Source organism: Camellia sinensis, chromosome 5 (genome assembly GCF_055761805.1).
Source record: "Camellia sinensis isolate YWXY chromosome 5, ASM5576180v1, whole genome shotgun sequence".
Lineage (NCBI taxonomy): Eukaryota > Viridiplantae > Streptophyta > Magnoliopsida > Ericales > Theaceae > Camellia > Camellia sinensis.
In genome coordinates, this window is record NC_138965.1 from 153523621 (window position 1) to 153538365 (window position 14745).

At 38.5% G+C, this 14745-nt stretch overlaps 2 protein-coding genes across 9 annotated transcripts; one reads left to right on the forward strand and one right to left on the reverse strand.

Annotated features, from left to right (window-relative positions):
• Positions 1 to 356: 356 nt before the first annotated feature.
• Positions 357 to 1085, reverse strand: LOC145791794 (uncharacterized). The gene is made up of 2 exons (XM_082872234.1): positions 832 to 1085; positions 357 to 567 (listed from the first exon to the last, which is right to left on the reverse strand). The coding sequence occupies exons 1-2, from the start codon at positions 1083 to 1085 to the stop codon at positions 357 to 359; spliced, it is 465 nt and encodes a 154-aa protein (XP_082728360.1).
• An 8887-nt stretch (positions 1086 to 9972) lies between these two features.
• Positions 9973 to 13713, forward strand: LOC114293790 (protein argonaute 10). Of its 8 annotated transcripts, none has more exons than XR_014330341.1 (4): positions 9973 to 10086; positions 11100 to 12224; positions 12766 to 12936; positions 13206 to 13711. XR_014330341.1 is itself a non-coding variant. In XM_082870209.1 (4 exons), the coding sequence occupies exons 2-4, from the start codon at positions 11681 to 11683 to the stop codon at positions 13218 to 13220; spliced, it is 594 nt and encodes a 197-aa protein (XP_082726335.1). In that variant the 5' UTR covers positions 9973 to 10086; positions 11100 to 11680; the 3' UTR covers positions 13221 to 13713. The 8 variants fall into 8 exon arrangements, 4 of the variants coding, with proteins under 4 accessions (XP_082726335.1, XP_028093721.2, XP_082726336.1 ...); XR_014330342.1 differs by having other exon boundaries at positions 11100 to 11218; positions 12079 to 12224; positions 12766 to 13711; XM_082870209.1 differs by lacking the exon at positions 12766 to 12936 and adding an exon at positions 12325 to 12359 and having other exon boundaries at positions 13206 to 13713.
• Positions 13714 to 14745: the final 1032 nt, after the last annotated feature.

Sequence of the window (14745 nt, forward strand, 5' to 3'; positions counted from 1 at the left end):
CATGATCCTCAACTTCAAACTCCAAGTCTCTCCTTCTTTGATCCGCATAGCTCTTTTGTCGGCTTTGAGCAGTTTTCAATCTCTGTTGGATGTTTTGAATCTTTTCCGTAGTAACTTGCACAATTTCCAGGCCCAATCAATGACCTATCCCCAACCTCGGTCCAACAAATCGGAGTTCGACATCTTCTCCCATACAAAGCTTCATATGGTGCCATCCCAATGCTGGAGTGGAAACTGTTGTTGTAAGCAAATTCTGCCAAAGGTAAATAAGTTTCCCAACTTTCACGGAAGTCTAGAACACACATTCGGAGCATGTCTTCCAACGTCTGTATGGTCCTCTCAGATTGACCATCGGTTTACGGGTGAAATGCGGTACTAAATCTCAACTCCATTCCAAATGCTTTTTGTAAGCTTTGCCACAATCTTGACACAAACTTGGAATCTCTATCCGACACAATGGAAACCAGAACACCGTGCAATCGAATTATCTCAGCAATGTACATTGTAGCAAGTCTATCCGCATTATAAATAGTCTTCACAGGCAGAAAGTGAGCAGACTTAGTCAATCTATCCACAACAACCCATATAGAATCCATACCTCGGGGTGTTCGGGGTAAGCCCACAATAAAATCCATAGTTACGTGCTCCCACTTCCATTCTGGAATAGGGAGAGGTTGAAGTAACCCTGTCGGTCTTTGATGCTCCAGTTTTACTGGTTGACATTGAAGGCACCTTGAAATGAATTCCGCAATTTCTCTCTTCATATTAGGCCACCAAAAAGCTTACTTGAGATCTTGGTACATTTTGGTATTCCCGGGATACATAGCAAACCTGAACTTATGAGCTTCTTCCAAGACTCTTTTTTTAACTTCGGGGACATTAGGAACACACAATCTTCCCTTAAACTTCAACACTTGGGCTTCCAAAGAAAATCCCGGTCTCGGTTTTGCCTCCAACTCATCATATACCTTCTTGAGGAATTTATCCTCTAATTGCCTTCGTTTAATTTCCTCAACAATAGCCGGTTGTGCGGTCATTGTGGCCCACATTCCATCCTGTTCATGTAGCACAATTTCCACCTCCATCCTTTCCTAGTCAAGTAAGAGTTCATTCCGCTCCGTAAGCAAACATGCTAAGTTTCCCGTTGACTTTCTGCTAAGGGCGTCCGCCACCGTGTTGGCTTTACCTGGATGATAATGAATTTACAAGTCATAATCCTTGATATGTTCTAACCATCGTCTTTGTCGCATATTAAGCTCCTTTTGAGTAAAAAAATACTTGAGGCTCTTGTGGTCGGTGTAGACTTCACATGTTGCTCCATAAAGATATTGCCTTCAAATCTTCAATGCAAACACCACTGCAGCTAATTCCAGATCATGCGTAGGATAATTCTTTTCATATGGTTTCAACTGTCGAGATGCATAAGCAATTACTCGTCCATTCTGCATAAGCACACACCCCAAACCCTTATGAGATGCATCACTATAAATCACAAACCCTTCGGTACCCGATGGTAAGGCAAGGACCGGTGCTGTCGTGAGTCTTGTCTTTAATTCTTGAAAGGCGAACTCTCTTTGTTCTGTCCACTCGAATGGAACACCCTTTTGGGTTAGCTGGGTGAGTGGCACCGCAATCTTGGAAAAATCTTTAACAAATCTTCGATAGTAACCCGCTAAACCCATGTAACTGCGTACTTCTATAACATTGATAGAAGCAGGCCAATTCACAATAGCTTCTATCTTTTGCAGATCAACAAACACACCATCCTTGTTAATTACATATCCCAAAAACACAACTTCATTTAACCAAAATTCACACTTCTTCAATTTAGCGTATAACTTCTTATCCCTAAGTGTTTGAAGAATTAATCTCAAATGCCTTTTATGATCCTCACTACTCTTTGAATAAATAAGAATGTCATCAATGAATACCACCACAAACTCATCCAAGTACGATTTGAAAACCCGATTCATTAAATCCATAAAAGCTGCCGGTGCATTCGTAACCCCAAATGGCATGACTAAAAATTCGTAATGGCCGTACCTAGTTCGAAAGGCGATCTTCTCAACATCCTCTGCTTTGACTTTCAACTGATGGTACCCAGATCTCAAGTCCACCTTTGACAACACTTGTGCCCCTTGTAATTGGTCAAACAAATCATTTATTCGTGGTAAAGGATATTTATTCTTTCGTGTTACCTTATTAAGTTCTCGGTAATCAATACACAACCGAAGGGTCCCATCCTTCTTCTTCACAAACAAACAGGTGCGCCCCATGGCGATGTACTCGGTCGGATAAACCCTTTGTCAAGCAATTCTTGCAACTGTATTTTCAGTTCTTTCATTTCTGCCGGGGACATTCTGTACGGAGCCTTGGAAACAGGTTGAGTACCCGGTACAATATCAATAACAAATTCAATCTCACGGTCTATCAAGTCCCCTGGCAATTTGTAATAACCTCGACCCCAGATTAACGTTAATTCGTGCTTAGTTAAGCCTAACAATAATTTAGGAAGGATTCGGAACTAATTTGCATGAGTATTGCATGATTTTTGTGTTTATATCTGTTAGACGTAGAAATATCTGTTCATGTTTTTGTTTTGAATTGCGAATTAAAAGCCTTATCGGCACCCGATTTTGAAATTGACTTGATACATGTGCTAGTTAGGATTTATAGAATTTTATGGTAAGTTTAATTAAAATTCGGTTCGAAACGATTAAATTTGATTAAATTAATGCCACTGATCAACCTTGCTAAGCACATTTTGTTTAATGGCCTAATTAAAGCCTTAGTGGCCCTTTTGAGCACAATAACACCCCCCCCCCACTCACTCCCTTCTACATTTTACATACACTCTTGAGCCCTCTTAGACCCAAAAACGTGAGAGTAAAAGAATTGGTCCAAGATTTAGAGATTTAGCTCAAATTCAAGGAGGTGCTAAGGATTGTTAGCAATTGAAGAAGATTTGTAGAGCCTCAACCTTCATTTTGTAGATTGGAGCCTCTAGGATAAACTCTCTTTTGAGTAATTGAGTTAGATTCAACAAGATCATTAGTGAATTAAGTGAATTCATATGGGAATTGTACTAGAAATGGGCCATACCATGCATGCATGTGTATTTCCTCACAAATTAAGCATGGTTTCAAAGGTTACTTTCATGCATGTGTTCATTTCATCTATGTTTTGAGAATTCACCATGTTTCCTAACAATTTATCAAGTTTGGTTATGTTTTGGAGGGTTTGAATTCAAAGAGGTTCTTGCATGTTGAATTAATAGCATGTTCATAAAGTTCATGTTGAGTTTTTGCACAAATTAGGTTGCTCTTGGGCCATGATTTCTTGAAATGATTATTCAAACATGTTGTTTATGGGTTACCAAGTGTTTTCCAAAGATTTGGCCCAGAAAAATGAGTTTTGGATGGTTGAAGGTCGAATTTCATGTTTGGAGGTCAATCTGGATTTTCCAGAAATTTGACCCACGCTCGAGCGGGGACTTTCATGCTCGAGTGTAAAGCTTGAGTACATGCATTTCTGCTCAAGCGGCGAGAGTCATGCTCGAGCGTGAAATCCGTATACCCAGAAGTTTGTATGTTTTGCAGTCCGCTCGAACGGGGGAAGCCACGCTCGAGCGAGGGTCTGTGTTATACGCTCGAGCGGGGGTCGAGCGCCCGTCCAGTGTGAATTTCGCACATCCAACACTTTTTCATGAGTTTGCAGTTCGCTCAAGCGGGGAAGTCCACGCTCGAGCGAGGCTTCGTTTTCTGCATGTCCGCTCGAGTGGAGAAAGCCACGCTCGAGCGTGGACCTTATCTTCAGCAAAATTTGAGAAATGGTTTTCAATGCATTCTTGCATCCTCATTCCATCTTAGGCATTCCTAGGCCATGTTTAAGACCCCATAATGAGGATAAGAGATTAGAAACACACTAAGAGCCAACGAAATAAATGTTGTACAATTAGAACGTGTGTTTCAAGTGTGCATCTGTTATGTGTTGTGTAGGTCACGTGCCACGTACCGTTGACCAAGTTTACTCCGTCTGTCCATCTCAAGGCCCATTGTGAGTAGTAACTCTGTAAAGTTATGTTTAACTTAAGTATTTTCTAACTGGTATAGTATGATCTGTTTTCTAAAATGCTATCTTACAAGTTATGAATGAATATCCAATTTTCTAAAAAGTATTTGTGGCACCCTTAGTTCACGTGGCCCTCGCCCGGGGGTAACAATACCGCGGCCAATCTGCACATGGCCCTCGCCCAGGGGTAACAATACCGCGGCCAATCTGCACGTGGCCCTTGCCTGGGGGTAACAATACCATGGCTACTTGCGCGTAAGATATGGACCTTTATGGTCGTTGGTAGCAACTATGCATGTGGGTCTCTAGACCAAATTGATTTGATAGCTAATGGGTGTACCACGTATGATCTTATGCAAAATCTGAATATGAACATGAGTGTGTATCTAAATCTATTTCTGTTTTGAAGTCTGAATATGTTCTGATTTAATTACTGGATTCTAACTTGTGCTGGACATCATTCATACCACCCCTTTACTCTGTAATTATTCATTGGGCTTTCGCTCACAGTTTATATTATGAATGTAGGTGAGCCGAAGTGTAACCAGGGCCAGAGTTGATGGCCTTCTGTTCTGTTTTGTCAGCCAACTGTTGCGCCTCCTGAGGAGGTTCCGGTCGAAGTCTAATGCTATGGTTGTTTTTTGTATTCATGCTAGTCTCTGTATGTGTTTTGTAAAGACAGGTCTTGGGATGTAATACTTTGTAAATATTGGTGTCCTTAGATTGGCATGTTTATGTATATATATAAGTTTTGAAATGTTTCATGCTATGTACGTTATCACAGCTCATTGGACCTCGTCTATTTTGTATTATTGCTTCCGCAGCCCCTTATTATTTGCTAAAATCTTCAGAGACCTTTGGTAATCCATGAATTACTGGCCGGTTACGGTGCTAAACCTACAGGGGCGGGTTTGGGTCGTGACACAATTCTTCTGGAAATACATCCGGAAACTCACTAACAATTTGAATATTTTCAACACCCACCTCATTTGTCTCTACATGCAAAATGCTACACAAATAACCCCTACAACCTTTCTGAAGTAGTTTACAAGCTTTCATAGCCGATATCAAAAAGGGTGGAGGGACCACTCCATGTCCCACAAAAGTAAACTCTTCTTGACCCAGTGGCCGGAAAACAACTTGTTTGGACACACAGTTGATGGTTGCATGATACTTAGCTAACCAATCCATTCCCAAAATTACATCAAAGTGTACCATGTCAAGAGGCATCAAATTAGCACATAATGAAATATCTCCAAGTAAAAGCTCACATGCCGAATACATAGAAGCACAAAACATATAATCCCCAAATGGGAGAGACACACACAACACATAATTCAAGGGTTCCATAGATCTATTCAAATTAGGAGCAAAGGTTTTCGAAACAAAGGAATGAGTGGAACCTGAATCAAGTAGCACATGAGCAGGTTGGCCATTGATGAAAAGCGTACTTGAAACCACAGCATCGGAATTTTGGACATCATGCGGAACAAGAGCAAAGACTCTTCCTTGCCTAACATTATCTCGAGAAGTAGTAGGCCTTGCCGGGGTCTTTGTTATAGGAGTGGATCCAACTGAACTAGCAGTTGGCCTATTCCCTTTTTGCTGCCCAAACATAGGACAATCTCTCATCATGTGTCCCATTTTCCCACACTTGAAGCAAGCTCTTGATGCTCGATGACAAACCGCTCGATACTTCTTTCCACATTCCGAGCAAGTTGGTGGTGAATCACGGTTAGACCCTGCAGTGTTGGAAGTTCCCAAATTTTGCTTCTTATTTTGCGAGGATGCCGACCCTTTGTGCATATTGGAACCCTGCCTTTTGCCTTTCCAATCCGAGTACTAGTTGCGGTTAACTTGGTTACCTTCCGCTATAATGGCCTTATCCAATACATCCACATATTTCTATACTTGCAATACATTAATCTTACCTATAATGGAGTCTCGGAGACCTCCCTCAAATTTCCTCGCTTTTTTGTAGTCCGTATCAACCATGTACGGTGCAAAACAGGCTAATTCGGTAAATTGCGCCTCATACTCCGCCACTGTCTTGTTCCATTGCTTCAAGTTTTCAAACTCCGCCACCTTCTTGTCTCGGATACTCTGTGGGAAGTACTTCTCATAGAAGATTTTCAAAAATTGGGCCGAATTCATCCATTGATGTCCTTCTCGGATAAGCATCCACCAACGGCGCGCCTCATCCTCCAGTGTAAAGGCAGCTAGCAAGACTTTTGTGCCTCCGTGCATGGAAAGACTTCAAATAATTTCTCGATACCAAGCACCCAAACCTCCGTCTTTACTGGATCAATACCTCCTTTGAACATTGGCGGTTTCATCTTCTTAAATTCCTTTGTGAGAGCAATGGTTCGATCATCAGCTTGATGGTCTTGCACTACAGATGGTGGTACTGGTATTGGTGGCAGTGGTGGTTGTTGTTGCTGTTGTCTAAAAGCCTCTGCCATTTCCATAATCATTGCCTCTATCCTATCAAGTCGTGTGGAGGTCGAATCCTCCCCATCTTCCGCCCTTGTTCTCACCATGATCTGAGGAACATGCATTATAACTTTCATAGATAATATGCACATAAGTCGCATATACAAATGTACATTTCCATGTCATACCCGATGTGAATACATTATGGATACAACTTAAAACTTTTCTAGACTTCTTATTGCTCATATGGACTCATGTGTGAGATATTAACTCGTGCTCTGATACCACTCTGTCATGACCCGAACTTGTCCCTAAAAGTTTGGGTGATAATCGGCCAGTAATCCGTAGATTACTGAAGGCCTCAAACGATCATACAAAATATTTATGCTAATGGGGCCATAAATGGAAGCATGTAATAAATAGAAGTCCATTGAGCTGTGCCAATCATGACCAAAATCATAGGGTTAACCACGTAACACAATTATACAAATACATGCCCATCAAAAATATAAGAGCCAAAGGAAAATCATACACAATGTTTACAACCCAAGACCATGAAAGCAAACACATAATAGGGTCAAAGTGTGGTATGAGCCAAGACAAAACTCTATCTCGGAGGCATGGCTCGATTGGGTCACAAAAGGCTCCTGAAGCTGACTCTAGGGTTGTGCTCCATGCTGCTGATCACCTACATGTGCATACATAAAATTGGGTGAGCGAAGCTCAATGAGTAATAATGCAGTAAAATAGTGTAAGTTGATGATCATAAGGTTCTCTCAATATCCATAATCATATAAGCCAAACGGCTTTAGGCCCAATCATATATCAAGCGGCCTCGAGCCCAATCATATAACAAGCGGCCTCGGGCCCAATCATTTATCAAGCGGCCTCGGGCCCAATTATTTAACAAGTGGCCTCAGGCCCAATCATTTATCAAGCGGCCTCAGGCCCAATCATTTATCCAACGGCCTCAGGCCCAATTATTTAATAAGAGGCCTCGGGCCCAATCATTTAGCACATGTCATATAATATCAATGAAGTTTCATCATTTCCAATCAATTCATAATGTTGGCATCAATCACCGTTCATGGTTCAAGATACGCAACAGAGAATATATGTGTACTATATTACTACTCACCGCGCATTTGGTCTTACGGTGTTGTCTCCGGCACTCGACCTTGGTTCAAATCTATGGTTTGCCCCCTGATTTCCTTCAAATCCCTAGCTTCATCTTCTTCCTCTCTCTCTAACTCACACTATAAAGCTCTCCAGCACAAAAAGGAACACAAGAGGCCAACATATATGTGACTTAGCTTTTTTTTAAAAAAAAATTCCAATTTAATCATTACGAATCGAAATTTTTCAAAATCTCACCAAAGGCTCTAAAAATCATGCTAATCATAGATATGAAGTCAGTTTTTGTTTATCGCGCCTCTATGGCTCCCAATTCCAGTTCAAAGTTCTAATTGCAACACATATTCCTACTTTCAATAGATATTTTTCCAAATTCACATATTTCCCATACTTAAACTTGCAAATTCATATCAAACACATAATCACATATATAATTAAGCATAGTGCGGGTTGGGTTATCGCACTCTTTGACTTCAAGGGGTCGTGGGAGAGGCACTTGCCCTTAGTGGAGTTTGCTTATAATAATAATTTCCAATCGAGTATTGGTATGGCACCATTTGAGGCCTTGTATGGCCGACCGTATAGATCTCCAGTGTGTTAGGCCGAGGTGGGTGATACACCTTTGTTGGGTCCAGAGTTGGTTCGGAAAACAACGAAGAAAGTGGCACTTATCCATAAAAGGTTGATTAGGGCTCAGAGTCGTCAGAAAAGTTATGCCGACCATGGGAGGAGACCCTTGTCTTTTGATGTGGGAGACCATGTGTTCTTGAAGATATCACCTAGGCGGGGTTTAATGAGATTCGGAAAGAGTGTGAAGTTGTCCCCTCAGTTTATTGGGCCTTTCGAGATCCTTGATCGGATCGGGGAAGTGGCTTACTGTCCGGCATTACCGCCACAGCTTTCTGGGGTTTATGATGTGTTTCATATTAGCATGCTTCGAAAATATAAGTCGGATCCATCGCACGTGTTGGAGTGGACCGACTTAGAGGTAAATGAGGATACCTCGTATGAGGAGAGACCGGTGAGAGTCTTGGATACCCGAGACCAAGTTTTGCAAGGCAAGACGATTCCCTTGGTTAAGGTATTGTGGAGACACCACGGGTTGAGGAAGCAACTTGTGAGCGTGAATTGGAAGTCCAAGATAAATATCCGGACTTATTTGTTGATGTTTGAATTTGTATTAAGATTTTGATTATGCTAATGAAATGTAAAAACATTGTATATGTTTTAAAACATAAGAACATTGTATATGTTATGGAATGTTTGGAAACATGGATTCAATATAAGCATTCCATATGTTTTGAGAATATGACGTATTGCGTATGTTGTATCTGTAACAACCCCGACCTGTGATTAGTCTTTAATCCATGATTAATTATGCCTAAGAAGAATTAAGATAACATTCTGAATTTATTTGCATGTGTGTATGACTGTATTTGTATTTCTATCTGTCTATCGTAGAAATATATGTTTGTCATTCTATTCTGTTTTGTGAATTGAAGGCCTTATTAGCATCCGATCGCGAAATTGACTTGAATTATGTGTTAGTTAGAATTTTTAGAATTTTATGGTAGGTATAATTAAGATTCGATTCGGAACGAATTAAATTAGAATAATTAATAGCAATTAATTAGCCACTAATGATATTCTCTAATCAAGCCTATATAAGGCCAAAAAATCACTCAAGAATATTATATACACACTCATTTCCTCATCTCTTGAGCCTACAAATGTGAGAGAGAGAGAGAGAGAGAGACAGAGAGACCAAGAGGGAAGTGATCAACAAGGGACTTGCTAGAGAACTTGGAGGTTTTAGCTTGGGACTTCAAACAATTAACTATTTAAAGTGTAATTGATCATCTAAGGTAAGAATACAACCTTCTAGTTTTGGGGTTGAGTCACTTAGCACATGAATTCAAAAAATTAAGTTGTGTAATGCTAGAATTGAGCTAAAATGAAAAAACATAGATCATACCATGCATGCATGTCTATATCATGGCACTTTGAGGAAGTTTTCAAAGAATTCTCCTATGCATGTTATCATTCTACCTTAGTTTTGAGAATTCATCTTGTTTTCCATCAATTTGTCTCATTTGATCATGTTTTGAAAGCTTTAAACTTGCATCTTTACATGCATGATGTGTAATGTTATGATTTTCACCATTACAAGTTTGGTTTAATTCAATTGGCAAAGCTTTTGGGCTTGATTTTGCAAAATGCTTTTGAATTCACCATGTTTTGTAAGTTTGTACAAGTTCCCTTCAGTTTTTGGTCCAGAGGATCTGAATTTCAACTTTGTATTCAAGTCTTGAGCTAAGGAGTGCAATCTAGAAATTCCATGCTCTCGATCTTCTCACCAAACTCCCTGACTTATCGACAATCTCATGGCTGAAGGCAAGCTTGATCTTCTCTCTTCCAAATCGTCCGATCAGTCCTGGACCCCCAAAGGTACTCATTCTTTTGCATCTCTCTATCTCCATATATGATTTTTATTGGGTTTGGTTTTTTTAGTTTTATGGATTGGGTCGTTATGTCGTTAATGTTAGGTTGGGGATTATTGATCTGAATGTATTTGAATTTTTGCTGACACTTCAATTTTTTAAGTTTGAAATTTTAGGGCTTCCAAGTCATTTTCGGATTCGTCTCTCGGTGGTGTTTCAGATCAGTTGCCTTGTGGTTCTGCTCTTCACATTTTTATTAATAATAATAATAATAACTCGTACTCTGATTTGCTTTAGTTGTGAAACAATACTACATAATTCCTGTGTTGCTTGATTGCCTGGGAAACAGTTGGAAAGAAAGAAAAATGAGGAAAAAAACTGCGCATTTGTTTGGATTTTAAGTTCTATTTTATTTCGTATGTTTTCTCGGTGATCAAGTAGAACGCTATAAGGTTTATATATATCTATTGATTTTGAGTTTTCAAATCGATTTTTGCTCATTTTGTATTAATATGTTGTGTCGGGAAATCAATGCCATTTTCCCCTGCCTGTTATGAGATCTGTTGGTGCTGACTATTTTGGTATTTGAGATTTGCAGCAAAAATTTAACAAGAGATATCAAGCACACACTTGTTTATCTACATGTATGTGTAAAATCATATATATATTTGGTTTGCTACAATCTTTGCCTTCTCCATTCATGGTTCTTCTTCTTTTCTTCCGCATTTACTGCAACTCTTGTTTTTGGGTGTCGAGTTTTTAAGTTTTTTGTTTTTTTATTATTATTTTCTGGTTGAGTGTATTTTTGGTTGAGTTGTTGAATGAAATGTGAGAGGCTTGGTTTTCTATTTTGGAAAGAGAATGTTAAATGGTTATGGTCTGCAATAAAGACTGGGTTTTAATGTGTACCCTCTTTACTTTGCGTGTGAAACTTGGTGCATTATATGAATTATTTTCCGTATATGTAATCTTTTATTGTTGGTCATCTTGCTGACATGTGTTCCTCTTCTCCGTTTCTAGGTATTTTTAGTACACAATGCAGTCTTGAATAATTCAAGTGCCATTTCCCTACAAAATGTGTTGTCAAGGCTAACCATTTCTTTGCAGAGTTACCAGACAAGGACTTGAACCAGTATGATGTAAGTGATGATGGGTTTTACATTAAACATTTGTGTTAAATAATACACTGCAGCAAAATTTTTAATTTATTTCTGCCTTTCTCACTGTGACATAACAATTGGGTTGGGGCCCTTTAGCTGACATTCAGTATGTTTGTGGTGTGTTGTTTTCTTGTTATACTTTCTGTCACTTGCGGATAAAATTTAACCGGGAAGGCTTTATGTTTGTCCTTTGCTCAATACTGTTGAAACCCTTCTAGCTATTATCAAATCTGATACCAGTTTTTTGGTTTCAATCTTGGATTTTGGGTCAAGAAAAAATATGGGTTTTGGTTTATCTGTGCTAATAGCAATGAAACCAACAGTTCTGTTCTTGGCATGTTGAGAAATTACTACAAATTTCTCATACTGTTGATATTTGAAAATAATCAAATCTGAACCAAATTTTTAGTTTCAATCTTGTATTTTGAGTCAAGAAAAAACATGGATTTTGGTTTATCTGTGCTGATAGCAATGAAGGCAACATTTCTGCTCTTGGCATTTGCATACCTTAGAACCCTTGGCTTCACATTGTTGTCACTGCCCTTATTATATGCCTCTTTGGTGTCTATGTTGCTCTCAATTGCTTCTCACCCACTTCTTAATCTTCCAATGCTTTTGGGTAAAAACCCAAATGGGACATTTCCAATTTGGTCATTGATTATGTTCAGTCCATATCTGTATTTTGTCCGAGGTTTCTCAGTGTTGCAAAGATTATGGAGTGGGGAAGCTCCTTACAGTGAAATTTGTGAAGGTTTGTATGTTGGAGGTTGGCCTTACTCACCTGAAAAATTGCCTCCTGGTAACCCTGCTATTGTTGATTGTACTTGTGAATTGCCTAGGAATTTGGAGTTTTTAGGACATGCATATTTGTGCATTCCAACTTGGGATACGAGGGCTCCTCAGCCACATGAAATTGAATCCGCGGTCTGGTGGGCTTGTAGGAAGAGAGCTCAGAAAATACCAATCTTCATTTACTGTGCATATGGTATATGCTTTAAACTTTCTGAGTTTCATGTGTTACTATTGAGGCAAACTTGGTTTATGAAATACTTGTTTCTAATCCTTGACGTTCTACTAAATTGCAGATTGCTCGTTTGATTTTGTTATGTTGATGCTATTCGTGAGTGCTTTTTTTTTTTTCCTAGTTTATTGCATCAATGTCTTTTTAAGTAAGGGTTGATAGGGTAGGAAGTAGGCTAAATATGGATTTGTTATATCAGTGAATGAAATTGGATACTGATTCTTGTATATCAACGTGAGATGAGCTGAACTATTTTAAAAGCCCAAGGAGTGACAGGACACATGGATTCAAGCTCCATAAAATCAAGCCCTATAACCCTTGTGATTGTAACATAGCCTATGTTTGTGGTGTGTTGTTTTCTTCTTATACTTTCTGTCACTTGCAAATAAAATTTAATGGGGAAGGCTTTATGTTTGTCCTTTGCTTAATAGCATTTATGAGATTTTGTTTTTAAAAAATTGTTCTTATTGCTGTGTCATATACGTGTGTATTATATTGCTTGCAGGTTACTATCACTCCTGAAGTGGCATCAAGAAATGTGAACAGAGCTATCATGGCAAAGCTGGTGAAACTATACAAAGAATCTGACTTGGGGAAGAGATTGCCATCAAGAAATCTCTCTCTTTCTCTCTCTCTCTCTCTCTAATGAAAGTGAATTTTGAGTCAAACTATAAGGGTGAAAAGTGTAACTGACCCATATTTATTTTTTTGTTCTATATTTTGGGTTAGAAATTTTTCTGTTCTATATGTTGTTGACTAGTTTTTTTTATAATACTACTTAAGTCCCCCAGTAATAAAATAAAGTCAGTAGTATTGACATTCTTTTCTTCAAATCGCAATTGACACAATTCAATTTTTATTTAATTAGTGATGAACCCTAAATTTGGTCAATGCTTATAAATTGTTTTATTGTTTTGTGCATGATTGTCGACTGATATTTTGTAGGGAAATGGCAGTTGAAGGTTTGTTTCCTGGTGAAGGTCAAAGGGGAGCTGTTGGTGACTATAACAATCTTAAATACCCAAAACTTGGAGATATGCTAGATTATATTCTTAAACAACAGCCAGCATTACTAGAGGCCACAGAAATGAGGGAGGCAAAGCTTCTTTTCCCTTCAAAAACATATGTGGCTATGATCAAATTTCTGTTGAAATGCTTTGAGGCAGATGCAGAACAATACAGGACAGTAGAAAGAATTCTGGAGTATTGGCCTTCAGTGCAGAATATGTGTTTGCTACTGGAACATGCTATGGCATATGAAGGCTCTGTTGAGTTGCATTCAAATGCCTCCAAGGCACTAATCACTATTGGAACTTTTGTTTTTGATTTATGTTATTTAGATTTGTGAACAACATTATATATGTATTATGCAACATTATACATTGGATAATTTTGTTGATGTATTGTTCTGAATGCAAAAATATTTTAATTATGGATGAATTTTTATTTATATACTGGACTTTTTATATTATCATGTAATTATTGATTTTTTTTTTTAGTTATTTTTCATTTAATACAGGTTATTTTCATATTTTTAATAATTTTAATACAGGTTTTTTTTTTAATTTTTTTTGAGACGGCAGAACACCCCGTCTCAAAAAGTAAATTGAACCAGGCTTTTTGCGACGGCACCTATACTGTTGCAAAAGGTAGGGAATTGAATTGAAAAATAAGGCCTTTAGCGACGGTATCATTGTCGTCGACAATAGTCATTAGCTACGACACTTTTGGCGACGGTATTTTTGCCGTCACAAAAAACCCTTTTAGCGACGGCAATACTGTGCCGTCGCAAAAAACTCATATTTCATCCATTATTGGCGATAGAAAATTGCCGTCGCAAAAAAGGCATTTTCCCGTTGCAAAAACAAAGGCCGCAAAAAGCTATTTTACCGTCGCAAAAACCTTTTGAGACGGCGTTTGGGGTATTTGTAACGGCGTTTTGCCATCGCAAAAAATAATTTTTTTTGTAGTGAATGTTATACAAACAAAAAATGCATACATAATAATGTGACTTAACATTTCATTTCAAAATAAAACACCATTGATAATGGATTTATTTACAATAATAGCAATGCTACATCTTGTCAAATTTTTTGTATGAATTTTATATAAGAATATAAATTTTTTTTATAATTTTTTTTTTGGTGAATAAAAATAACTAATAGACTATTTGCTCCCACTTTTTTAGGGTAATACTACTTACACCACCCTTTCAACTCTTTACACCTTTTAGTTTTATTTCTTTTATTGCATTTTTATTCTTATCTAAAATTACCAAAAATACCTTACACCCTCAAACTTTGAAAACTTTTTCATTACACTCTCATTCTATTACCATCACCTCTACCAGTCCACCACCATCATCGAACCACTCCATTCTTCACCCAACCCCTCTCCAGCAACTCCCACCACTCCCACTACCACGACCTAGTTTCTTGACCCTATCCCTACCGACGACCTCCTATCCAACTCCTCTACCCCAACC

Coding starts and splice junctions, on each gene's coding strand:
- LOC114293790 (XM_082870209.1), top strand. CDS start 11,681: ATGGATTTTGGTTTATCTGTGCTGATAGCAATGAAGGCAACATTTCTG. Junction 12,225..12,324: donor CTTCATTTACTGTGCATATG/GTATATGCTTTA, acceptor ACTAAATTGCAG/ATTGCTCGTTTGATTTTGTT.
- LOC145791794 (XM_082872234.1), bottom strand. CDS start 1,085: ATGGAGGTGGAAATTGTGCTACATGAACAGGATGGAATGTGGGCCACA. Junction 568..831: donor GAAGAAGCTCATAAGTTCAG/GTTTGCTATGTA, acceptor TGTTGTGGATAG/ATTGACTAAGTCTGCTCACT.